This window comes from Eptesicus fuscus, chromosome 10 (assembly GCF_027574615.1).
Source record: "Eptesicus fuscus isolate TK198812 chromosome 10, DD_ASM_mEF_20220401, whole genome shotgun sequence".
NCBI classification, from domain to species: domain Eukaryota; kingdom Metazoa; phylum Chordata; class Mammalia; order Chiroptera; family Vespertilionidae; genus Eptesicus; species Eptesicus fuscus.
In genome coordinates, this window is record NC_072482.1 from 77,381,193 (window position 1) to 77,408,428 (window position 27,236).

Below are 27,236 nucleotides of genomic sequence, written 5' to 3' on the forward strand. Positions count from 1 at the left end.
AATACAAATATATTTTAAAATAAAAGGGCTATCAAATTAATACAGGCAAAAGGTGATGACAGCTCAAACCAGAGTGTTTATGTTGGAGGTAATTAAAAGTTTTCAGACAGCACATATTTTGAATTAGACTACAAGCATTTACTGCCAGACTGGATGAGGGATGTAAGAGAAGGAATCAATGATGACTTCAAGATTTTGGGCCCCCAAACTGGAAGAATAGAATTAGCATCAAGATTAAAACCACAAAAGGGGAAAAAGAATCCTAATAGTTCTTATGGAGATGGGGTTATATCTGCAAGTGCTTCACTACCTGTTGTAAGTCGCATACATGGTAGGAAAGGAGCCATTTACAGCCACGTCTGATCCTGGCCAAAAGTAGGTTCCAGCTTTTAAGCCTTGATACATTGCTGTCAGCCAGATCTATAAGAAAAGCAAAGTATAGGAGAAGTCAAGGGGATAATCAGTTTGGTTAGAAATGGTACCACTTATTAGAAACTACATGATATTAACAGTTTCAAATTATATTTAATTATTAAAGTGTATTTAAACTATTAAAAAATTTGTAGCAGATAAAAATATATAATTATTCAGGAATCCACCTGAAAAATAAATAAATGTAGTAAAGTGGTAAGGAAGATTTTTTTAAAATTGGTAAATTATCATTTCTCTTTCCCTTTTAAAGAATTACAAAACAGAATGAGGGGGGAAATTAACAGATAATCTTTCCAAGTAACTTCCAAATTGATACAGCATCCAAGATTCAACAGAATCTTGCTGAACAATCATAAATATTTAGAAGGTTATAAACAGTGGTTAAATACCTTCCCACCCCCAGTCCTTAGGATTAGGAAACTAATGTGAAACACAAAGTGGAGAGAAAAGGGGGAGCCACTGTCACAATGGGATCTGGAGGTTACTTCGGTGCCCCAGGCGGATGCTACATACTGGTTGCCCTTGCCACCAAGCTGGATTATCTTTCTCCTTCGAAGAAAGTGAAAAATTCTTGTTGAGGTTTACGTCATACATGTTATTGTCAATGATGCCATGTGATTCTGGGTATAAGCCCTAAAATAATAATTTCAAAAAAAAGATTTAAGATAAACTAATACATTAATAAAGCATATATTTAAATTGAAATAGCATGAAACATATAACTCATATCTTGGAAAAATATCATATACATTTCAACATAAAACCCCTGAATATGAATCCAAATACAAAGTAGTAAAGACACAGTTATGACTTTGGCAATAAAGGCTGAGGCCGAGGTCTCCCTTAAGAAGTCTTCTTCTTCTTTTTTTTTTTTTTTTTTAATATTTTTTTTATTGAGGTATTATATGTGTACATATCTTACCATTACCCCCCCCCAAAGAAGTCTTCTAAATCTATAAATGTTAAATAACTTAATTTTCCTTTGAGTTCATTTTCATCATTTCATTTATATCTTTTCATACATTGAAGAGAATTTATTTACTTTATCTAAAGAGATATAGCCAGTGTCAATTTATTTATAAAACAACAACTTTATCAAAGTTACATAGAATGAAAAGAAAAGAACGTTCCCCATACCAAAGTGGCTGTCCTCATTCATAGCCTGTCATTCCTAGCAGACCTTCAGATAGGTGGAGGCTCATCAAAAGATCAGAGGACAATGTTCTTTCTCACACCCAAGAGGCTACCTGGTCTATGATAAAGGTGAGCTAACCTAATGCCTGGACACTCATTCATAGTAATCACCTCACAGCACTGGATTGGCCTCATACTGGCCCTTCTTATCCCAAACTAAGCCATGAACTATCTCCACATGTGCTGGTAAATGTGTGCCATGGGGCTCCTCCATGCAGTTCCTGCCTAAACATGTCTGGTGGCATGGTCAGTTGCCTGTCTGTGGCCTGTCAGTCTTCCACTAGGCCAAGAACTTACCGTGACAATGGTGTAATGATTTGGAAAGGTCTTGGTTGGATAGACAGATCTCAGGTATTTGGAATGAATTCCACATGTTTCTGCAACAAAGTATAGTGAGAAAAAAAGAAGCTGTTACTTCCTCACAAGTTTTTTGGATAACTAAAAATCTGAACATAAGTTTTCCAGAGAAATAGAAAACTAGCTAGAGTGGATTGAAGATAGAAAAGGAATGAAATTCTGACACCTAGAATTCCTCAATTCCAAGGAATATCAGTTTTTAGGAGAGGAGTGACGTAAGTCAATGGTCCACAAATAATTTTTCTGTAAAGAGCCAGATAATAAATAGGTTAGGCTTTGCAAGTCCCTATGATCTCCATTGCAACAGCTCAAACTGTGCTCTTGAGATCCAAAAGCATCCATGACAATACTTAAGCAAAAAAGCATGGTTGTGTTCCAATAAAACTTTATTCATGGTCATTGACATTTGAATTTCACATAATTTTTTCATGTCACAAAATATTCTCTTCTTTTTGCCTAACCATTAAGAATGAAAAACAATTCTTAGCATTTAGCAGGTCATACAAAAATGGGCAGGGTGGGCTGGATTTGGCCCATGGACCACAGCTTGCTAACCCCTGAGCTACTGGTAAACACACCCTAAATGATGCACAGCCAGCTTTGTTTTTGCTGCTCCCTTCTTCCTGACCCAGGCCATTACATTAGAATTTTTATATAACATTTGCATCTCAGCTAATAGTTCTTATATGTAAAGTATCCAATATAACCAAAATCAACATAACTAGTAGGTAACTGAAAAGGAATTTGATTTGTATAAACGCATCAGCCCATGTCATGTAGTATGTTTACAAAATGAGCTAACTTGGCTGCTTATTACTTTCAGTAGTTTCCATTTGGTGAGCTAAGTTTCCTGTCATCTGTTTTCCACAAAGCATGGCATTAATTTTGCTTTCAATTGTTCTGTTGTTTTCTGTCTGTGCAAATGTTCAGAAGCATTAGAGCATTGCCATTTCCTCTGCGGCAGTGAAACACAAGAAGTTTTTCATCCTAAAATCCTGTCCACTAACTCTAAAAGAGAGCTTTGCCATTATGGGTTCTCTTTAGGCTAAAACTAAAAGTGAAAATGATGGTTGTCCAGAAAGTAACAAACTTTGCAGCTTGAAATAAGGAATGTTTTCTCAAATATGTTTAGAGTTCATCTCCTTCCCAGCCTCCAATCCAGGGTTTCCAGTATGATCCAGGAATTCCCTCCTTCAGAACCTTCTTAGGATCCATATCGAGTCTATTAAACAGGACTTTGGTGGGGATGAGGGACTGGGTAGAAAGTGAAGAAAAGGGAGCTCAAAAAAACGTCTGCATTTTTAACAAGCACCCCAAGTGGATCTGATGTATTTAAGTTTGAGGCCTGATGTAGAAACTGACTCACAAGGGATAATTTAAAAAGAGAGAGATTAAAAGTCTTTTTAAAAGTCAGTAACGCCAATAAATAAATATTGTCCTCAATCAGGGAAAGACAATTTTAATATTGTTAAGAAGTCATACAAGGAAATGAAATAAAATATAATCCACTTATAATTAAAAGAATTTAAGTGGTGAGAAAATCATACAATAAACAGAGAGATAGTCAGTTTCTGTTCTTATTTCCTTGAAACATGAATGACACTGTAAAGTTCTTAAATACTCAAAGGCACAGAGTATAAATAAAATACAAACTAAACTGGTAATGTGAAAACATGACACCTCCCTAGTTCAAATGTCTCAAACAGGACACACCTGCTAATGATCTATAGCCTCAGACCAGCTATTATGGAACAACTCACAGAAAACAAGATCTCCTACCATTGTTTCTTCCGGACGTTAGGGACCTAAAGTGTGACTGAATAGAATAATTCTGAAAGAACACGCGATAAATCAGTGAGTGTAGTTGCTTCTGCAGAGAAAAATAGGACTATTTTGGTGGTGGTTGGTTGGTTGTTTTTTACTGTACACCCTTTAATGCATATAGTTTCCATTGTTTATACCCTAAAAAACATTTTTTAAGTACCAATCAAAAAATGGGAAAATATAAGTGGGGTAAACATATATCCATAATAACTATGAATTACAAGAAGGAACAGAAGGCTAAATGGATGAGAAGGTGAAATAGCTGAAGACTGTACAGATACAGCAAAAGTAGTACTAGGAAGGAAGTTTATAGTAATAAACACCTACATTAAAAAAGAAATTTCAAATAGCCTAATTTTGCACGTCAAAAAAATAGAAAAGAAAAACAAACAAAACCTAAGTTAGCAGGAGAAAAAACACAATAAAGATTATAGCAGAGCCCTAGCCGGTTTGGTTCAGTGGATAGAGTGCCGACCTGCGGACCAAAGGGTCCTGGGTTCAATTCTGGCCAAGGGCATGTGCCTTGGTTGCAGGTTCCTCCCCGACCCAAGCCCTGGTCAGGGCTCATGCAGGAGGCAACCAATCGATGTGTTTCTCTCACGTCAATATTTCTCTCTGTCTTTCCCTCTTTCTTCCACTCTCTCTAAAAATCAGTGGAAAAATATCCTCAGGTAAGAATTAAAAAAATAAAATATTATAGCAGAAAAATGAATTACAAAATAAACAAAGTAAAATAGGTTTTTTAAAAAGTGGCATATAAAATGAAACTTTATTCAGCTTTAAGAAAGAAGAAAATCTAATCCTACCACATATATGAAACTGAGGACATATAAGTAATATAAGCCTGTCACAGAAAGACAAATGTTGCATGATATCACATAGATAAGGTATCTAAAATTCCAACTCAGCCCTAGCTGGTTTGGCTTAGTGGATAGAGTGGTGGCCTGTGGTCTGAAGGGTCCTGGGTTCTGTTCCAGTCAAGAGCCCGGGTTGTGGGCGCGATGCCCAATGGAGCAGTCATGAGGCAGTCAATCAATGATTCCCTCTCATCATTGATGTTTCTATCTCTCTCTCCCTCTCCCTTCCTCTCTGAAATCAATAAAAAATATATATATTTTTAAAAAGAGTCCAATTCATAGAAGCAAACAATAGAATAATGGTTGGCAGGGCCTGGAGGGAAGAGTAATTGAAGAGTTGCTAATCAGTAAGTATAAAATTTCAGTTACATGAGATGAATCAATTCTATACAACTTTGTGCCTGTACACAACTATATTGCATTAGATACTTAAAATCTGTTTAATGGGTGGATCTCATAGTAAGTGTTCTAACCACAATAAAAATTTTAAAACAAGAGAAGGCAGACAGCAAATAGCATCTGCTGTGGAGAATTTAAGTGTTGTACTGTTCATGAATGCCAACCTTGCTAACTCTAATCTTCAAAATTTTGCATATGTTACCAGCCAGACCTACTTGTTACTACTACTCTTGTTCTATCCCTGCTTTCCCACCTAACTTTCCAGGAAGCCTGACTTCCAGCTCAAGCCAAATCACTTCTATTTCACCTGTTATTTCCTGATCTTGGGCCTGGCCCTTTGTTCCACTCACACTGAGACCAAACAATGATCTCGCCTTCTTACTAGAGCTGAATCCCGAGAGTCCCCTTGGTAGACAGTGATATGACTCACTGAGCTGTGGTATTAGTTCATGCTCAGTTTCTACAACCACTATAGCCCTACCCAATTGAGGCAGCTTAAAGGGACACTAGAGATGAGGTTCTAGACTTCCTTAAAGTGATGCCTGCTGTCATGTACCTGACCTGAAGCCTACCATTCTGGGAGGTCCTAATTCTAACTCTTTAACCACATCTGCTCTTAATTGGGTCTTCTGGAAACTAAAAGCCCATTTTGCTTTGGTTGGCCTAGTTAGTAATGTCTTCACACAAGATGTTGTCTTGATGACTTAAAAAATATATATTTTAAACTTTTGGGGAAAACTCTCAATGGCCCAATATTTCATTGGCATTATTTCCAATTCTCAATGGCATGAGAAAATAGATAATTCCACTTTAAGGGGCTCCATTCAACCTGGCTAGTTAAACTCACTTTAGGATGCAGAATTTTATATCTAGACTAGTGGCCTGGTGCACAAAATTTGTGCATGGGGGGATGTCTCTCAGCCCGGTCTGCACCCTTTCCAATCTGGGAACCCTTGGTGGATGTCCGACTGCCGGTTTAGGCCCGATCCCACAGCCTAACTGCTCCTTTGCCAGCCTGATTGCCCTCAACTGCTCTCCCCTGCTGGCCTGATTGCCCCCAAGGCTTTTATTAGTATAGATTATCAAGGGAAAGTCAGATAAGGAAGTAGAAACTGAGAGGTATTAACTAACTTTCCAAGGCAAAGTAATTCAGCAACACATGACAAGTACTGAATTTTAAGCCAGTTCTACCAGAGTCCCAAAATCTTAATCTTTTTGCTAAAGATCTGGCTCAGAGTGAGAAGCTAAAGAGACAAAACACCTTGTATTATAGGGGAAATAATTTATCTGTCTACAATCATGGAATTTTACAGCTGAAATTAATAGTAGAAATCATTAAATCTAATACTCTCATTTTACAAATGAGGAAACTGAGACTCAGAAATGGTAACTGACTTACTCAGGGTCAAATAGCAAGTTTTTAATTTGGAGAATAATAAAAACTGGAAACCAGTAGAATTATCATAAAATTTGAGAAACTTGGAGATTAAAAAATAATAATAAAGGTGATGAGGGGAGGCCTGCTAGAATGGGGAAGAAAGACAGGAATTGGAGAGCAGTGAAGAGTATAAACCCTGGAGCCAATACTTTGATAGTTTTAAAAAATATATTGTTATTACTTTCAGAGAGGAAGGAAAAGGGAGAGATAGAAACATCAATGATGAGAGAGAATCATTGATCCACTGCCTCCTGCATGCCCCCTACTGGGGATCAAGCCTGTAAACTGGGCATGTGCCCTGACCAGGAACCATGACCTCCTGGTTCATAGGTCAACGTTCAACCACTGAGTCACGCAGGATGGGCCCTTTGATACTTAACACCATATCCTTGAAATTCAATTTCTCTTTTTTTGCCCTAACCGGTTTGGCTCAGTGGATAGAGCATCAGCCTGTGGACTGAAGGGTCCCAGGTTTGATTCCAGTCAAGGGCATGTACCTTGGTTGCGGGCACATCCCCAGTAGGGAGTGTGCAGGAGGCAGCTGATTGATGTTTCTCTCTCATCGATGTTTCTAATTCTCTATTCCTCTCCCTTCCTCTCTGAAAAAAATCAATAAAATATATTTTTAAAAATAAAATTAAAAATTTCTCTTTTTTATTAACTTTATAAAACTGTATGAAGGCCAAGTACCCTAACACAGAAGTACAATCCTATATAATAAAAGGCTAATATGTAAATCGACTGAACAGAACGACTGGTCAATATGATGCGCACTGACCACCAGAGGGCAGACGCTCAGTGCAGGAGCTGCCCCCTGGTGGTCAGTATGCTCCCACAGGTGGAGCGCCACTCAGCCAGAAGCCCTGAGCCAGGCTCGTGGCTGGCGAGCGCAGTGGCGGTGGCAGGAGCCTCTCTTGCCTCTGAGGCAGCGCTAAGGATGTCCAACAAACGCCTTAGGCCTGCTCCCCCGAGGGCTCCCAGACTGTGATAGGGCACAGGCTGGGCTGAGGGACCCCACCCAAGTGCACAAATTTCATACATTGGGCCTCTAGTATCATAATAAAGATGATACAAATGATTATAGTGATAAGTTAAAATCATCCAAAGTGCACTACAGATATATTCTCACAGTATTCCTATTAGATAGGAAGTGACCATTTTACAGATGAAGAGAAGACGGTACCAATAGGTAAGGCAAACTTGTGGGTGATCTCACAACTAGTAAGTGGTAGAGCCAGGTTCCAGGTACTTCGATTGAAGAACTGGACATAGATACTGGACTATTCACTGCTGGAGTATTGGTATGTGCTGGCTCTGTCCAGTCTACTCGGACTTCTTCAGGATCATGTCTCTGCTAAGTCTGACAAACACCAGTTTTGAGACAAAAGATATATTCAGATACAAAACAAGCCCAGCCAGTGTGTCTCAGTGGTTGAGTGTTGATCTATGAACCAGGAGGTCATGGTTCAATTCCTGGTCAGGCCACATGCTCAGATTTCATAGGGCACATGCAGGATGCAGCTGATCAATGATTCTCTCTCATCATTAATGTTTCTATCTTTCTTTCCCTCTCCCTTCCTCTCTGAAACCAATAAAACTATATTTAAAAATACAAAAAACAAACCAAAATAAACAAAGAGATGAACATGCTACAAAAAAAGGGAGGAGGGGCCAATAAGTATGAAAATAGATATGATGTAGTAAAGTCGTCAGGATCTTGAGAGGAATCAGGCTAAGACAAACCACTAACGTTAAGGTTAAGAAAAAGGTGCACCACCTAGAGAGTGACTAACTAGGTGTCCTTATCATTTGCATGCCTCCGGTTTTAGAAGACTTACTCATTTTATCAATATTAGGCATTAGAGTACTCCATGTCTGTAAATATTCTGCTCTAAATCCATCCAGGGAAAACAAAATAACTGGTGGCAGATCAAATCTAAAAATGGAAAACAAAAAATTAGATCATTATTATGATTGTTAAAAAAAATACTTTTCTGTTCTCTAAATTAAGAAGTTCTTAAGGAAAAAAATAGTTCTAGGTCAAGTTTCCCATTCTATTTTTTAAAATTGTTATTTCCCTTAATTGTTAGTGCTTCAGGTATTTTAGTAATCTAAAAAAATAGACAGTATTTAAAAAAAACAAGTATTACATAAATTATCTGGGAGTTTCTATTTGAGATATACTACCCTTTGAGTTCTAGAGTTTAAATAAGTTTGACCAGCTTTCTTATATTTCCATTTACTTTTTGGCATTGGCTAACTATGACACCCAGGTATATCATGGGTGAATTTTCTCTATCCCTAAAATTTAAAAAGGTACTGTGCTATGGAGAAAAGAAAAGGATTTGAGCCTCAGAAAGACTTAAGTTCAATTCTCAACTTCATTCTTTACTACTTACTTAACCCTAAGCAGTTACTTAATCTCTCAAAACTTGATCCCAATCCACTCACCCAATATGTTGGAATCATTATAGCATAGCACATTAGTACACTGTGTCACCTTAAGTATATTTAGTATTTTACAATAATAGATATACATGGAGCTAATTAAATATAGCTTTACAATAATGGTTACTAGCATGCAAGCAAGCAAAGCATTAACAGCACATGACCAGAAAAGGAGATCTATATTGTCAACCTTTCATTGTCCTGGCCTTGGATAAGGAGACAAAGGCAATGATTACTGAATTCAATGCTTACACTCAAAAATTAGAGAAGTTACAATTAATCTACCATCTTTTGATTATAATTATGATATGAAATTCAGTTCAGTGAATAGAGCGTCAGCCTGTGGACTGAAGGATCCCCGGTTCAATTTCGGTCAAGGGCACCTTGGTTGCAGGCTCAATCCCAGCCCTGGTAGGAGCATGTGCAGGAGGCAACCAATTGATGTGTCTTTCTCACATTGATGTTTCTCTCTCTCTCTCTCTCTCCCCTCTTCCCTTCCACTCTCATTAAAAATCAATGGGAAAATATCCTCAGGTGAGGATTAACAAAAAAGAAAGAGAAAAAAACATACACACACAAAAATAACGACAACAAAAATGGGGGAGGGGGGAGGTTGGTAGAGGTGGAAAAGCATAGGTATAGGGGGATAAATGATGATGGAAAAAATAACATATATATTAAAAAACACAAGAAAACATACAGTATAATTCCATTTATATGAAAATTAAGAATAGGAATCTATAGTGACAGAAATCAGAACATGAGGGTGATCTTTCTGGGGTGATGGAAATATTCTCTATCTTGGAAATATTCTGTATCTGTGAGTTACACTAGTTTCTGAACTTCCAAATCTCATTATACTATACACATAAGTGTGAACATTTCAATGTCTGTGAATTATACCTAAAAGTAAAAAAATTGGGACTGTTTTAACTGTAATGTAAAGAAAAATCATTAAGAAATTAAAGTGGTGTATTGCAATTTGCATTGGAAAATACTTATTTTTATCGTTGTTAGCATAATGCTAATTTTTTAAAAAAATGTGTTTATCAATATGTTATCACCATAACCTTGCAGCTTCAGAACAGGATCAAACATCTATGAGATCAAGATATTGATTTAATTATATGAATAGAAAAGGAGCTATGTAATAAGCCTGACAAGCTATGGGGGAGTAGCCACACAGGATGGTCTGATCACTGATTCCTAACTGGGCAGGTCTTATCAGGTAGTCACATTCCAGACATATAGCTTCCTTAGCAAAGGTCAGTCCTTACTTTAAGTGAACCCTGTCCACTCTTCTTAAGCATCCAGGATAAATATCTTTGAAATAAATACCTTCAGAGTAATTTTCTGTCATAGATCCCTGGCGCCACAACCGCAGGCCCCAGAGCACAAGACAACTGAGCCTTGTTCCTGTATACCATCGCTATGTGCTGTAAATGTTCATTTTTAACTACCCTGCACCCACTAATGTAAAAAAAAAAAAAAAAAGTAGGTGTTTAATAAATAAGTAAATAATATATATATATTTTATTTTTAAGTATGTGTTTCTCCATTTTGCTTTTTATCCAAACCTCCCACCTCTTTAATCTACCTCTGGTGGATTTCATGTAACTCTCCTTACATCTTCTTCTTTGATTCCAATATATAAAATAAGCTGCAAAACTGCCATTCTCCAGAGTATTTTCTCAATCCATTGAGATTTTGCTTCCTGGCATGTCCTCAAACTTTTGGCTCAAATGAACTTATAAAACTTTTCTATAGATGGGACATTATTTTGTTGACAATTCTCACATGAAATCTGCTGAACTTGAGTTTGAGTCATAAGAAATCCAATCTTATGTTAACTTTTTTGTTTTGAGATGTAAACAGAGCAGGGTAATTCCATCCTGCCTCTCAGTTACATTCCCACATGCCACCTGTTAAAGAGGAAGAAAATTTCCCCTCATTCTCACCCTTCTGGACACTGAGACGTCGGGGCTATGCCACACTTTTCTTTCACCCATGGGGTTTCTCCTGAAAAGCAGAAGATAAAAATCTTTAGATTGCTTCACCACAACAAGAAAAGAGAAACAAATGTTCAATGGACATGATCTTTCCAAACTACAATTTGTGTTACTCCAATGAGTAAATTCTTCCAGAACATGTTAAGTGCTGTTTCATATGTTGGCAAGGTCAGTGCCTCTGGTGATTTGCTCAGATCAGTGATCTACACTAACTGAATACCAGGAAGCTCATCTTTACTAAGAAAAACAAAGGGAATTCCTTGAGCTTTAGAAACGGGACATTTCCTTTTTCTTTTATTAATAACTAGAGGCCCGGTGCACAAAATTCGTGCATGGGGTTGTGTGTGTGTCCTTCAGCCCACCCTGAACCCAATCTAGGACCCCTCAAGGGATGTACGACTGCCTGTTTAGGCCCGATCCTAAAGTGCTGGCTCCCAACCGCTCGCCTGCCTGCCTGCCTGCCTGATTGCCCCTAACTGCTTCTGCCTGCCAGCCTGATCACTCCCTAACCACTCCCCTGACAGCCTGATAGATGCCTAACTGCTCCCCTGCTGGCCCAATTGACCCTAACTGCCCTCCCCTGCCAGCCTGGTCAACCCTAACTATCCTCCCTTGCAGGCCTGGTCGCCCCCAACTGCCCTCCCCTGCAGGCCTGGTCCTCCCCAACTGCCCTCCCCTGCCAGCCTGGTCACCCCTAACTGCTCTCCCCTGCAGGCCTGGTCCCCCCCCACAACTATCCTCCCCTTCTGGCATGGTTCCCCCCAACTGCTCTCACCTGCAGGCCTGGTCCCCCCCAACTGTCCTCCCATGCAGGCCTGGGCCCCCCTAAACTGTCCTCCCTTGCAGGCCTGGTCCCTCCCAACTGCCATCCCCTGCTGGCCTTGTCTCCCCCAACTACCCTCCTCTGCTGTCCCAGTCACCCCTAACTGCCCTCCCCTGCTGGCCTGGTCCCCCCCAAACTGCCTTCCCCTGCAGGCCTGGGTCCCCCCACAACTGTCCTCCCTTGCAGGCTTGGTCCCTCCCAACTCCCCTCCCCTGCAGGCCATCTTGTGGCAGCCATCTTTGACCACATGGGGGCAGCCATCTTGTGTGTTGGAGTGATGGTCAATTTGCATATTGCTCTTTTATTAGATAGGATGGTTTTACCCTCAAAAACATTATTTTTCCATTAGAAAAAAAATTTAATAAATATAGATATACACTCTAAAAAAAGAGAGAGAAAAGAAATCATTAAAGAGAGAAATAGCCAATGATAATAATTGGTACAAATTGGGGGAAATTGAACAAATTTCAAAGATCTTAACTCAAAAATTCTTATTCCATAGATGTTTCTGTTCATAGAACATTCCAGCTAGTTAATAAAGTACAAATGATAGAATATGAATGTCATCATTTGCATATCCTAATGGATCTAGGCAATGATCATCAATAGCTAACATCTCCCCAAAGAAAGATAAGTAGACAAGATGTGCCTCTTTTTCTTTTTAATACATTTTATTGATTTTTACAGAGAGGAAAGGAGAGGGATAGAGAATTAGAAACATTGATGAGAGTAAAACATCAATCAGCCTCTTGCACACCCCCTACTGGGGTTTGAGCCTACAACCAAGGTACATGCCCTGGATTGGAATCGAACCAGGGACCTTTCAGTCCACAAGCCAACACTCTATCCACTGAGCAAAACCAGTTAGGGTGACAAGATGTGCCTTTTGATGGAAGTTACACACCATCTCTGAAGTATAATTGCAAAATAGATAAATTGCACCAGAATCTGAACCAGATCCTCAGGTTCTAACTGCCAATTTGCAAAGGATATAGGGGATGATAAGATACCTATCACAGAAGATGCAATACGCAACACCCAGATAGAAAACTCTGCAGGACAAATGACCCAATTTCTCCAAAATGTAAATTGCAAGGGGGAAAAAAGAGGGAGAACCTACTTTTAAAGGACTTGAAATGTATCAGCCTGTTAGTATGTATGGAATGTATTTAGATCATACTTCAGATGAGCTTTTAAATAAATATTATGAGACAATCAGAAAATATTGAACACAATGGATATTTGATGGCAACTTAATATCAACTGTATTTTAGATATGTTAGTCATATTGTAATTTTGTCAAACTCTCATCATTTTTAGATAGACACTGAAAATATTTATAGATGAATTATATTAACTCTAGAATTTGCTTCAAAATCATCTAAAATTTTGGGAAAGGGGTTGGGGGAAATAAAAAGTGTATTTTGTTAAGAGAAACAATCCAACCCTGCCCAGTATGGCTCAGTTGATTGAGCATTGTTCCATGTCACCAGTTTTATTCCTAGTCAGGGCAACATGCTCAGGTTTCAGATTTGATCCCAGAAGGGGGCCTGCAGGAGGTGGGCAGCCAATCAATATTTCTCTCCCTCTCTCTTCCTCTCTTTAAAAATCAATAAAAACAGCCCTAGCTGGTTTAGCTCAGTGGATAGAGCATCGGCCCGAGGACTGAAAGGTCCCAGGTTTGATTTAAGTCAAGGGCACAGGCCCGGGTTGTTGGTTCGTTCCCCAGTCAGGGGCATGCAAGAGGCAGCTAATCAATGATTTTCTCTCATCATTGATGTTTCTATCTCTCTCTTCCTCTCCCTCTCTGAAATCAATAAAAATATATTTTAAAAATAATAATAATCTTATATAATAAAGAGGTAGTATGCAAATTGACCCTCATGCCCTCACAAGATGGCCACCCCATGCCATCACAAGATGGCCGCCCCCACGTTGTCTCAAGATGGCTGCCACAAGATGGCCACACCCACGTCATCACAAGATGGTCAGCAGGGGAGGGCAATTGGGAGCCATCGGGCCTGCAGGGGAGCAGTTAGGTGTCAATCAGGCTGGCAGGGGAGTGGTTAGGGGGTGATCAGGCTGACAGGCAGGAGCGGTTAGGAGTCAGCAGTCCCAGGTTGTGAGAGTGATGTCTGACTGCTGGTCAGGCTCGATTCTGCAGGGATCCCAGATTGGAGAGGGTGCAGGCCAGGCTGAGGGACACCCTCCCCCACTCTAGTGCATGAATTTTGTGCACTAGGCCTCTAGTAAATAATAAATAAAAAATCAACAAAAACCTATTTTAAAAATAATAATAATCCAAAACTTGAAAATAGGCAAAAGAAGAAATAGGTACAAAGAGGACTGATCAGTAAATTTCATTTCAATATCACATTGAAAATTATCTAAAAAGCCCACACATGGGTTATCCAATTACCTAGTAGTATACTAGTATACCTTTATCTAGCTTATTTTTACCATTCACTTTACAACTCAATAAGGATAGAAGTTAGCTGGTAGAACACTAATGGCAATATAACTGATTCTTGTTTATAGCAAATAAATTGTTCTGTAGCCCTAGTTGGTTTGGCTCAGTGGACAGTGTTGGCCTGCGGACCAAAGGGTCCCAAGTTCGATTCTGGTCAAGGGCATGTACCTTGATTGCAGGCTCCTCCCCGGCCCAGGCCCTGGTGGGGCTCATACAAGAGACAACCAATCAATGTGTTTCTCTCATATCAATGTTTCTCTCTGTCTTTCCCTCTCTCTTCCACTCTCCCTAAAAGTAAATGGAAAAATCCTCAGGGGGAAATTAACAAAAATTTTTTTAAAAATTGTTCTGTAGAAATGCAAATCATTTCTGTCCCATCAAAAGTTACACTTTTAAGGAGAAACAATTGTAATCTGAACAATAAAGATTCATTAAAAAAAAAAAAAGTTACAGTTTTAGCCCTAACCAGTTTGGCTCAGTGGATAGAGCATTGGCCTATGAACTGAAAGGTCCCAGTTTCAATTCCGGTCAAGGGCACGTACCTTGGTTGCGGGCACATCCCCAATGGGAGGTGTGCAGGAGGCAGCTGATTGATGTTTCTCTCTCATCGATGTTTCTAACTATCCCTATCTGTTCCTCTCTATAAAAAATCAATAAAATATATATTTTTTAAAGTTACAGTTTTACTCATTTTATTCCAGCATTCTTTCTGTCTCATATATACTTATCCTCTTTTTGAGTCAGCTTAACATCCTAGTTGGTTATCTCATTAATGCTTTAATAAATCTTTGACATGTTCACTTTTTCTCATGAGATTCATGTTTTTATCTTTTCTCAAATTATACTGTGTCATTGAGACAAGATTGGCCAGGAGTTGATAATTGCTGAAGCTACAGGATAAACATATAGGAAAACATCATACCATTCTCTCCTTTGTATGTTAGACATTTATCAGAAAGTTCTTTAAAATTTTAAACTTAAAAAGTCACCAGCTGGTTTGGTACACAAAAATTATTAAAAATCCCCCTAAATAATTTTCTGAAGCTATAATTTTGGCAAGATTAACTTAACATCTTTAAATATAGTGTGTTCATTCTTAGAGTGAGAAAACATTTACTTTTGTTTAAAAAATAAACTAAAATGATTAACTGGTGGTAATGGTAAACTTCGACACTGCCCAATTAGTGGTAATGATAAACTTTAACACTGCTTCTAGCAATCACTTTTCTTTCTGTGAAATTGTGTAATATTTTTTAAAAATATATTTTATTGATTTTTTTTTACAGAGAGAAAGGGAGAGGGAGAGAGAGTTAGAAACATCGACAAGAGAGAAACATAGATCAGCTGCCTCCTGCACACCCACCACTGGGGATGTGCCCGCAACCAAGGTACATGCCTTTGACCGGAATTGAACCTGGGACCCTTCAGTCCGCAGGCTGACGTTCTATCCACTGAGCCAAACCGGTTTTGGCGAAATTGTGTAATATTATGCAATGAACTCAATGGAAAAATTTTCCGCATGACCTGAGGATCAGTCTTGAGATAACAGTTAAGAGTTACAAAACTGGGTTTGAAGACAGGAGAATAGAGAGGTCAGAGGCAATATGGTCAGTGAACTTATTAGAGAAATAAGAAAACTAGAAACTACACCTGCCCTTGTAAATTTAGATAAAGTTTTCATGATACAATATCCATTACATCAAACACTATATCAAAATATCAAACTATTATTATTTAAAAACAGAGTTCCCATTTCAGGTTTATATTTTACTTTCTGATTGCCCTTTTTAGCTGATTTTCAATTATATTTTATGTAAAAACTATTAGTACAAAAACCTATATTCTATTAAGGTATTATATAGTTAATGTTTCTACTTCAAAATTTTTCTCCTATTTAAAAAAAATCAGAATTCAAATTATCACTTTTTTGCCTAAAAATTACAAAGTGTAAGTTAACCCAGTTCAGTGTGGTGTTATGAAAAAGGGCAGGGCAGCAAGCAAGCATGAGGCGGAGAGCTACAGGAGGGTGCAGGGCAGCAAGCTATGAAGTGGGGGGAAGGGGGAGCTACAGGAGGGTGGCAGCGACTGACTGGTGCACAGATTCATGCTCAGGGCTACTAGTAATAATAATAATAATAATAATAATAATAATAATAATAATAATAACTGGTTTAACAAACTGATTATTGGGCCAAGTCATCTCTTTCATGATGTCTTATCCATAGGATCTGCCATATAATGTCTCAAACCACAAATATGTCTAACTTAGTCATTGGACTGAAAAAGACATTGCCTTACAGACAAATATGAAACTGGAAGCTTTCTCTTCTTTCCTATAATGTCTATGCTATGAGCTCCCGTTCTCTGTAGTGCACAAAACACATTTTTTCCCACAGTGAACACATTTTGTCTTCTTTTCTATATGGAGTACTTCTCTGACTTGTTTTAATTTTTGTAGCCTAGGCCAGCTCTAGGGTCACTAACCTCACAGAGGAGAATGGATCAGCAAACTCTGCTCACCTTTGCAAACACTCTTGTAGTCAGCACAGCAGTCCTTCCTCTGCAAACAGTCATCTGAGCAAGAGCAAAGGCTGGATTCCAGTCTGCTCTCCCCACAACGAAATGTATTGCACGTCCATATTCGAGCTGCAAAATGACACAATTTGGTTCTGAGCATTTAACTTATTGTAAGCACTCAACACCAAAATTATAAATTCCCTGCTTTTCTCCCTGTATTATTGCACAGTCAAATTCTTGGTTTATCAGCATTAATCAATGAAAATACATAATAACCCTGGCTATCAAGGCTCAGTGGTTGAGCATCAACCTATGAACCCAAGAGGTCATGGTTCGATCCCCAGTCCAGGCACATGCCTGGGTTGCAGGCTCAAAACCCAGTGGAGGGCGTGCAGGAGGCAGCTGATCAATGATTCTCTCTCATCATTAATGTTTCTATCTCTCTTTCCCTCTCCTTTCTTCTCTGAAATCTTTTTTTTTTTTTTAAAGAAGAAAATACATAATTCATATAAGGGGCAATCCACCACTTTTCTTCATTTGGTGTGGTTGGCAGATAGATCTCAAGCTTTATAAGCTGCAGCTCTGCTCCACTTAGCAGATACATCTCTGAGTTTGGAGAAACTCTGAACAACAGAAGTAACAGGAACACAGTCAGGTCTATAAGAACGTAGGCAAGTCAGGGAACCTCCCAGCTGAGAGTGACAGACATAGTATGTGGAGGTGTTTCTCTCTTTTCTGTGTCCAGCACGGAAAAGGAACGAGTCCGGTTCCTAAGTGAAGGAGCTGGGGATTAAGAAATGAAAGAAAGAAAGCAAGACACAGAAATAGAAGCAAGCTGGGAGCCAGGTGGGACGCTGCCACTCAGATGGAGGGACAGGACCCTGAGCCCACGCAGCGCATTTATTTTATACCCCCAAATACCAAGAAGTATCACCAAAACTTAGGATCAAAGGAGCTTATTTGCATTCTTGAGTAGGCCCGAGCATTCCTGGTACTTGACTGGATTTACATATCAGACCCGCTCCGGACAACTGGACAAAGGTAAAAGCCAGTACTGAATAACACTTTCCACCTTCTTGGGGAATGTGTATCCGAGACGCGGCTCTGCCAGTCGCCTCGGACTCAGCTGACAATTTAAAGAATGTCCATATGCCTTCCCAGGGGGCCCTCTATAATAATAGACCAGGTTTCCACCATGCCGCTGGTGCTCTCCCAGGCTAAGCACTTATGTATGAGATATAGTTTAAATAAATCCCAGGGCCAAAAACAACAAGGCTGGACTGAAGCTGCTTCCTAGTGACACCTGCCAGGGAACAGCGACTCAAATCAACATCAGCCCTGTGCTTAGAAAAATATGCTGAATAGGTGACTGCTGTGTGCTTCCTTAAGCATTGCGTTCTCCATTCCCCATTATTTAGAAAGAAACGATTTTTGGAGATTAACTGAAGGGAATACAAATCTTACCTATACTAAGTTATTCCTCCTCCTCTTGGCCTTTTCAGAGGGCATAATAGGTAGAAGGAGTTCCACTGTTCTAATCTTCCCTCTCTTTGAACCACTAGACCCCCGCCCCCCACCTTCCATGATTTCTTAGAAAATTAAACATTGCAGACTGCCTCTTTCACCTTGAGAACAGCGTCTCTCAAGTTGTGTTCTATGGAACTCTGACATCAGCATCGCCAAGTAACTCTTTCCTAGTAACTCTTACGCACCCTGAGATTTGAGAATGACTACAAATGAAACTAAACAAGATAACAAACTTAAGTCACAGCAAAACTCAGTTGAAAGGTATGTAATTATATAGCATGTCATCTGCTGACAATGGCTATTCCTCAATCTCCATTAACTAAAGTGTGGACTCTGTGCTTATCCCTGTAAAAGGGGAAAGGATAATAACAGACCCTGCATACAACGTGTTATGGGTTGAATTGTGTCCATCCCCCCCCCAAAAAATGAAAGCTCTAACCCCCATGACTATGAATGCAATCTTCCTTAGAAAGGATCTTTGTAGATAATCAAGTTAAAATGAGGTCATTATGGTGGGCCTTAATCTAGTATGACTGATATTCCTAGGAAAAGGAGGAATTAGGACACAGAAACACACAGAGGAGGACTGAGAAAATTCAAGGATAATGCCATGTGAAGATAAAGGCAGAGTTTTGAGTTTTCCTGTCACAGCCTAAGACTTCCAAAGATTGCCAGCAACTCTCAGAAGCTAGAACAGAGTCATGGAATGAGTTCTCCCACTCAACCTCCAAAAGGAATCAGCTCTGTCAACACCTAAATCTTGGACTTCTAGCCCCAGAGCTCTGAGAAAAATGAATTTCTGTTGTTTAATCCGCCCAGTTCCCGGTACTGTGTTATGGTAGTCCTAGCAAACTAAAATACAATAGTTGAACATTTTGGCATGCTATTGATAGCATAACCAACATGATAATAAATGTATGCTGGGAATTCATACTTGATTCCACACAGGTGTCTGCAAAATCCCAGCAGCAGTCGCCTCGTTCTTTACACGCCCCATCACACCGGCAGCCATCCAGAGCTCTGTATGAAGAATCAAAGCATTTCTTCCTGCAGCTGCCTGTAGAGTGAAGAAAATAAGGAGACCGATGCTTAGAAGTTATTCACCATCTCATAGCTAGATGGTGGAAGCACACAGAAGAAGTACCTAGCACAGACTAGGACAGACAGACAAATAGATAGTTTTTATTGCATGATCTGTCAGTTCAGTGATAAATAATGAACAATTTTCCCCCAGTACCCCATTGAGGTTCCAATCTCAGAGACACCCGGTACCACTTGATAAGGGTAGAAGGGACAAGCAGAAGCTAAAATACAGTGGAATTGATTGAAAGTGTGGCTATGGAACAGTAACTACATCCACCCCACCTCCCACTACAGAATAGAAGGATCATAATCTGGAGGAATTTAGGAGGAATAGAGACAGTAGACATAGAGGATGGCTATGATGGGAAAAGATGAACAAGCCCTACTCTTCAATGCCAAACAGATAGCTATCAGACATTTGAGCATAGCAGAATAACCCACCATAAAAGACAAAGACCACGCAGTGCCCTCAGTGGTCCCGGATCTGTCTCTTGCTTCAACAGTGTTTGGACTGAACAGACCCAGGGACGCCCCTTCTTCCAGCCTCTAGCCGCTCTCCTGTGTCTTATCCAGAACCACCTTCAGAACCACCTCTGGCACCAGCCAACACACCAGTTTTTTTCTACCTTAACTCCTTATTGCCGAACAATTGTGAGCTTCCTAATTCGTCAGAATTATTCCACCGAGGTGGAGGCTGCAGTCAACCGCCTGGCCAACCTGCCTCTGCGGCCTCCCACACCTACCTCTCTCTGGGCTTCTATTTCCACCAGTGATGTGGCTCTTGAGAGCGTGGGCCACTTCTTTCAAGAGTTGATGGAGAAGAAGCCGAGGGCACTGAGCGTCTCTTAAAGATGCAAAACCAGTGCGGTGGCCGCATTCTCTTGCTGAAGACCCCCAAGGTGAGTGGGCAAAACTCAGGACGCCATGGAAGCCGCCCTGGCCTTGGAGAGGAACCTGAACCAGGCCCTTTTGGAGCTGCAGGCCCTGGGTTCTGCCCCTTCAGCTGTGACTTCCTGCAGAACCACTTCCGGGGTGAGGAGGTGAAACTCATCAAGAAGATGGGTGACACCTGACTCACCTCCTCAGGCTGCCGGCCCCCAGGCTGGGCTGAGTGAGGATCTCTTCAAAAGGCTCACCCTCAAGCACGACTAGGAGCCTGTGGAGCCCTGAGGCCTTGGAGGGGCCCCTCTGCATTCCCCTGGTGTCTGTCTTTTACCTGAGCTTCTCCCTGAAAACACTAGCCATTCTTTTAACCATCCTGTAGCCCTCTCCCATGTATTGGACCAAATGAAACAATAAAGCTTTTTGCAGCAAAAAAACAACAACAAACAAACAAAAAAGACAAAGATCAAAACAAATAAGAATAAAAAAGAAAAGTTTGGTTGAAAAGGCAACAACACACACATATACACACACATGCACAGCTAATATTGAGATCCTCAGAAAAGAGAAAATACTGCATCCATGAAATAAGAAAGCTACAATTTTAAAAAGAGAGATAAAATTCAGGCTGCTCTAGGGAATAAAAATATAAGGGCAGAGATTTTTAAAAATCTAATAGAAAAGTGTGGCAGGCAGAAGTATGTTTCCTAAAAAGATTCTATGCCTTAATTCCTGAGACTGTGAATATGTTGCCTTACATGGCAAAGGGATTTTGTGGATATAATTAAGGCTACTATTTAGTTGACCTTAAAACAAGGAGTTGCCAGCCGGTGTGGATCAGTAGTTGACCGTTGACCTATGAACCAAGAGGTCACGATTCCATTCCTGATCAGGGTTGTGGGCTTGATTCCCAGTAGGGTATGTGCAGGAGGCAGCCAATCGATGATTCTCTCTCATCATTGTTGTTTCTATATCTCTTTCCCTCTCCCTACCTCTCTGAAATCAATAAAAAATATATATATTCTTTTTAAAAACAAGGAGTGCCAAAAAGTGAAAACAAAGAATATGGAGATGATGTTATTAAAAAATCATATTATAAAGTATCCCAGAACTGAAAAGCATAAATTATTACCTTAAAATTGCCCACCAAATTTCCCAGGGCAAAACTCATACCAAGGGGTCAACAGGGATAAAGAAACTTTGGAAGCTCCTAGAGAGAGTTAATGAGCAAATTCATAAAGGATCACAAGACAGAATGGTATCAAATTTCTTAAAAGCAACACTGTTAGCTAGAAGACAGGAAAATAATGTCTTTAAATTTCCAGAGGGGGTTTATATTCATCTTAGAATTCAATATCTAGCCAAACTATCAAGCACTAGATTAGGATGATGAAAACATCTTTAGATTATCCACAACTCAAGTTATATGTTCACACATTCTATTTTAGAAAACTAATGAAGGATGTTCTTTAGTAAAATGAGGCAGTAAAAGAGAAAAAAAAAAAGAAAAACAGAGGAAAAGACCCCAAAATACAAGATCTAGCACAATGGAGAGGCTATGGAAACACCAATCATAATACACCAAACAAACCAAGAGAACAATCAACACTAATTAGAGCAGCAGGATAGAGCAACAAAAATTAAAATAAAAGGTATCACTCTATATCCAACTTTACACTGCCAAAAATGAGAGAGCTAGATCATTTCAAGAACTAACTGATCGGGACGTGTGGTGAAGGTAAGGTAGGCTAGAAAGCAATCTTCTGGGACTACTTACTTACCCAAGTTAAAATGCAAAGGAATTCAGTTCCTGAGTTTATGACAAAGAAAACCTCGCACAGTTCTAAGAGAACCTGAAGAATTTATGGAGAATTAAGGTACCAAAGTCAACCTGAATTTCCAGCACTTGGGGAGGGTATAAGTCAAATGGCATGTTGGATACAAGTCAAAAAGTACTACGTAGTAAATCGACAGACACATATGAATTGATGCACGCATAGAAATTTAGATAAATCTTTAAAAATGTTCAATAAAAAAGTAAGAAAACAAGTTTATGTATCATTTACATAAAAGGCCTTTACATTTTTACATTCACTCTCCTCCTTTGAAAAGTTTTCCATACTCGGTTTCCAGGATACAATGGTTATGTGCCCTTCCTCCACATTCTTGGCCACTTTCTTCCTAGTTCTCTGTGCTTTTCTTTTCTCCCTCATCTCCCCAGTCCTTTTAGGTTAGCGTACCCCCAAAACATTGTTTTAAATCCCACATATGATTCTGATAATCACCACACTGTATGTCCATCTAAGACTTCCCTTCTAGCCCTAACTGGTTTGGCCTTCGGACTGAAGGGTCCCGGGTTCAATTCCAGTCAAGGGCACATGCCAGGGTTGTGGGCTCGATCCTCAGTAGGGGGCATGTAGGAGGCAGACTATCAATGATTCTCTCTCATCACTGATGTTTCCATTTCTCTCTCCTTCTCCCTTCCTCTCTGAAATCAATAAAAATATATGTTAAAAGAAAAGACTTCCCTTCTAAAGCCAGCCTCATATATCCAACTACCTACCTAGATATCTAGTAGGTACCAGTACTTCAAATATAACATATCCAAAACTGAGCTCCTAATTATTCTCCCCAAACCAACTTATTCTAAAGTTTTCCCCAACTAATTATGAAAATGCCAGATTTTCAAATGTTCATGACAAAAATCTTAACTTCATTCTTGAGTCCTCTCTTTCTCATTCCATATCCAGTCTGTCAATAAAATCTATCTACCACATAGCCAAGATCTAGAAACAGTCCAAGTGCCCATCGATAGATGAGCAGATAAAAAAGCTATGGAATACTATGCAGCTTTGTAACAGCACAGATGAACCTGGAGAGTATTATGCTAAGCAAAATAAGCCAATCAGAGGAAGACAAATACCATATGATATCACTTATATGTGGAATGTAATGAGCAAAATAAACTGCCAAACAAAATAAAACCAGAGGCATGGATACATGGAACAGATTGGCAGATGTCAGAGGGGAAGGGGTAGGGAAGGACTGGATAAAAGAAGGTGAAGAGCTTAGCCAAAGAATATATATGCATAGCCCTTGGACTCAGACAACATTGTGGTGAAGGCCAGGGGAGGATGGGGTGGAAGCTGGGTAGATGTAGGCGAAGAGGGAGAAAATGGGGAAAATCTGTAATAGTGTCAACAATTAAAAAGAAAGATATTCAAAATCCAACTATATCTCACCAGTTACAATGCTACTACTATCCTAGTCCAAGACATAAAGCTTGTCTGTATTATTGCAATTATTTCCTAATAGGTCTCTACTTCTCCTGGTTTCACTCTGCCACTTATTAATGATATAATAGCCTAAGTAATCATGTTGAAAAGCAAGCCACATCATGGCATTCCTCTGCTCAAAACCTCCAATCACTAGCCATCACACTCAGAATGAAAGCTGAAGACCATACTTTGACCTTCCAAACCCTCTTTGACCTGGCTCCTCTTTGGTTGATCTCATTTATGACTACACTTCCTCTAGTCTTCTTAGTTCTAGCTCAATGTTCTCCTTGTCATTCTTGAAATGGAACTTGCAGGCAACCTACTGCTTTAGGCTTTGCACTTACCTTCTCTTGCCTGGAATGTTCTTTTACAAAATATCTTGGTTCTCCTTCAGCTCTTTGCTTAAAAGTTATTTCACACACATGCCCCACCCCAGCCTGACTCAAAAATAATTAATATTCCCCTTTAAAGCTTTTTTTATTCCTTAGCAATTTCCCTAATCATATTATATATTTTTGCATATTTATATTTTACTAGAGGCCCAGCACACGAAATGTGTGTGTGAGTACAGTCCCTAGGCCTGGCCTGTGATCAGGGTCATCTTCCCTGGCTGCCAGCAGCCGGCCCCACCCCCCACTACCACCCACCCCCAGTTCCCTGTTTGCCATCAGGGGATCAGAGCCTGCCAGCAGGGGCGGTGGGGCTCGGGGGGTGACCGGGAGGTGGTCAGTGCACCTCATAACGACTGGTTGAGCGATCGTTCTGCTGTTCAGCCAATTTGCATGTTACTCTTTTATATATATAGATTGTCTTCCCTGCTAGAATGTAAACTCTCTGAAAAATTATTATTTTCTTTACTACTGTATTAGCATTACCTTAATTAGAATAGTATCTAGAATTACATTAATCAGAATAGTACCTAGCACATAGTCAGTGCTCAATTGTTAAAGAATAAGTAAAAAGTATGAACAAACTCAAACTAGAAAAACTACTTTAAAAACTCACACTAGCCCTAGCTAGTTTGATTCAGTAGATAGAGCGTCGGCCTGAGGACTAAAGAGTCCTGGGCTCAATTCCAGTCAAGGGCACATGCCCAGGTTGCTAGATACTCAGTAGGGGGCATGCAGGAGGCAACCTATCAATGGTTCTCTCTCATCATTGATGTTTCTCTCTCTCCCTCTCCTTTCCTGTCTGAAATCAATAAAATATATATATTTTTTAAAAACCTCACACTAGAAAAAGCATTGCCCATAGAAAGTGTGTTAATTGGAGCAGAGAATGGTGAAAAATGTCCAGGGTTGAGGATTAGAAGAGAGTGTGGTGCAAGAATGAGGGATGAGCATGTGAGGGACGCTGACCAAGAGGAGCTTGAGTTACATACCGATGCCCTGAGGGGGAGGGGGAAGGGAGTGATGCCACATAAGGGCTGATAGACTGAGGTAAGAGGAAATGAATATGAAACAATAACTCTGGGAAGCTGGCCAGTAGGTGTAGTAGTAAAAGAAGGAAGAGAGTCAAAGAGCTAGAGATTTTGTTCAGAGATTAGTATATACAGTATATGCCTCTTGCCATTAAATTGTAATTTGTGGCATAAAATAACCAAGAAATGATGCCCACCTTTGTGTACTAACATCAGAATAATACTGCTGAAATGGCCTGCCAACGTTTGTTAGATCTAAGACTGGCACTATAGTACAGAAACAAAATAACCAGGAGACCAAGAAAAGACAGTAATTTTGCAGGTAATGTCCACCTCTTCAGTTCCACTGTGTTGCCATGAAACTCTAGGCTACCAGGTGTTTGTTAATTCTTAAGTGAAAACACAACTGGAAAATGGTCATCTAACCTCACCAAGAGTCTCCCTCATGAAGAAGTGATAAAACTTTCCCCACTGGAGTCAAACTAGAAGTTAATCAATCAAATTAAAAGCAGGACAAATTATCTAACATTTAACCTCGTATTTCCCCTTAGTAAAAGTACCAAAACAATACATAACCAGATTGTGGAAAGCCCTTTTTGTATAGTCACTTGTAAATCATTTATTTCTGTTCATACTAATGAGATATGGCAAGAGATGTGAGGTGTTTTGATATTTTTGGAAATGTACCTCCTACTTTTTCTTTGCTTCTTAAGAAAAAATATTGTGAAGCTTTTATTTCAGGAATGTGGCACTGCCTACACACACACAAAAAAAAAAAATCATGAGATTTCAGGGATGAGGCAATTCTCATGTGACATCAAGATTCAGGAAAGGTGGTAGGAGGTACTGGGAAGAGAGCAACAAAGACTTGAGGCCAAGTTTATTACTAGATATTAATATCAAAGTCCTCTATGAAGATAAAGAAAAGTCAGGATAAAACACTGAAATGATGTGGCTCTCAAAGAAGCAGAGGAATGAGGGCAAAGAGTCAAGTCCAGCAATGACGGAATAAGCTAAACACAGGGGTGGGCTCCTGATAAGTGGAGTCGGGAAAAGGAGAAGCTAGGCAAGTGCTACCTGTAGCAGAGAGGAGACTCAGAGGAGAGGAGAGGACATGTTTTAACAAGTGAAGGTGAGGAGAAAGAAGAAGTAATGCTCAGGGCTGTACCTTGCTCGTCTAGTTGTCTGAGCCCAAGCTTCAGGCCTAATCCAAGTGTCACAATCACCAGCAAAGCAAGAAGAACCTATTACAAAAAAAATGAAAAGTGACCTTTACAATTTAAAAACATATATGCAAAGATCCAGATAACCGCCTCCCTCAGTGAATTTTAAGGGCAGACAGTGTTCTGGTTATACATGATACCAGATCCAACCCTGGCAGAGGTACATAATTTTATTTAACGCCTGATAATGAGAAAGGTTTGGGACGAATTTTAAAATGCCATTTATTACAGATCTTTAAATGCAAGTACATTTGTCCCAGTTGGCTTCATCCCAAATTGAGTGAAACGCATGAAACCAAAGGAGCCATTTACCTTTGCCCATTTTTCTTTCTTAACTAGATACCTAATTGAAGACCATTTATCTAAAAACCTTCCAAAACTGTGAAATTCTTAACTACCTCATTTCTATGTGCAGGTCTTTCCCCCACTCTGTTCATCAGAGGACAATGAGAATATTTAGCACATGTAAAAATACAGTGTCCAAATAATTAGCTGGCATATAATCTGCTTTGATCTTCAGCTCAAACAAAAATGATTTATGGTAACTTGAAATATGTGTGACCAAAGATTGTGTGTATGATTCATTATCACTACTGCTGACGAAGTTCTTCAATGTGGTGGACTTTATGCTTTGACTAGAGTTAAACTGCTATATAATTAAAGATAATTATGTAATTCCCACTCCTTTCTTTCCCCATCCACTAAGTCTAATGGTTAGCATGCTGGATGATAGAGCCTGAATAATGTATCCTATATAATAAAAGGCTAATATGCAAATCAACCAAACAGTGGAATGACTAGTCGCTATTACGTGTACTGACCACCAGGGGGCAGATGCTCAACATAGGAGCTACCTCCTGGTCAGTGCGTTCCCACAGGGAGAGCACCGCTCAGCCAGAAGCTGGGCTCATGGCTGGCGAGCACAGTGGCGGTGGTGGGAGCCTCCCCTGCCTCTGTGGCAGTTGGACATCCCCCGAGGGCTCCCGGACTGCAAGAGGGCACAAGCCACACTGAGGGACACCCTCCCCCCCCCCCACCACAGAGTGCATGAATTT

At 39.8% G+C, this 27,236-nt stretch overlaps 1 protein-coding gene across 1 annotated transcript in view; it reads right to left on the reverse strand.

Moving 5' to 3' along the window:
• Positions 1-27,236, reverse strand: part of ENPP3 (ectonucleotide pyrophosphatase/phosphodiesterase 3) — an 82,408-nt gene that overhangs the window by 47,330 nt on the left and 7,842 nt on the right. The window contains exons 3-10 of the mRNA XM_028142094.2: positions 26,127-26,202; positions 19,230-19,352; positions 16,772-16,897; positions 10,908-10,968; positions 8,340-8,437; positions 1,924-2,003; positions 946-1,065; positions 311-420 (exon numbers count right to left, since the gene is read on the reverse strand). Of these exons, the coding sequence (XP_027997895.2) occupies positions 311-420; positions 946-1,065; positions 1,924-2,003; positions 8,340-8,437; positions 10,908-10,968; positions 16,772-16,897; positions 19,230-19,352; positions 26,127-26,202 (794 nt within the window). The remainder of the gene's footprint in view (positions 1-310; positions 421-945; positions 1,066-1,923; positions 2,004-8,339; positions 8,438-10,907; positions 10,969-16,771; positions 16,898-19,229; positions 19,353-26,126; positions 26,203-27,236) is intronic.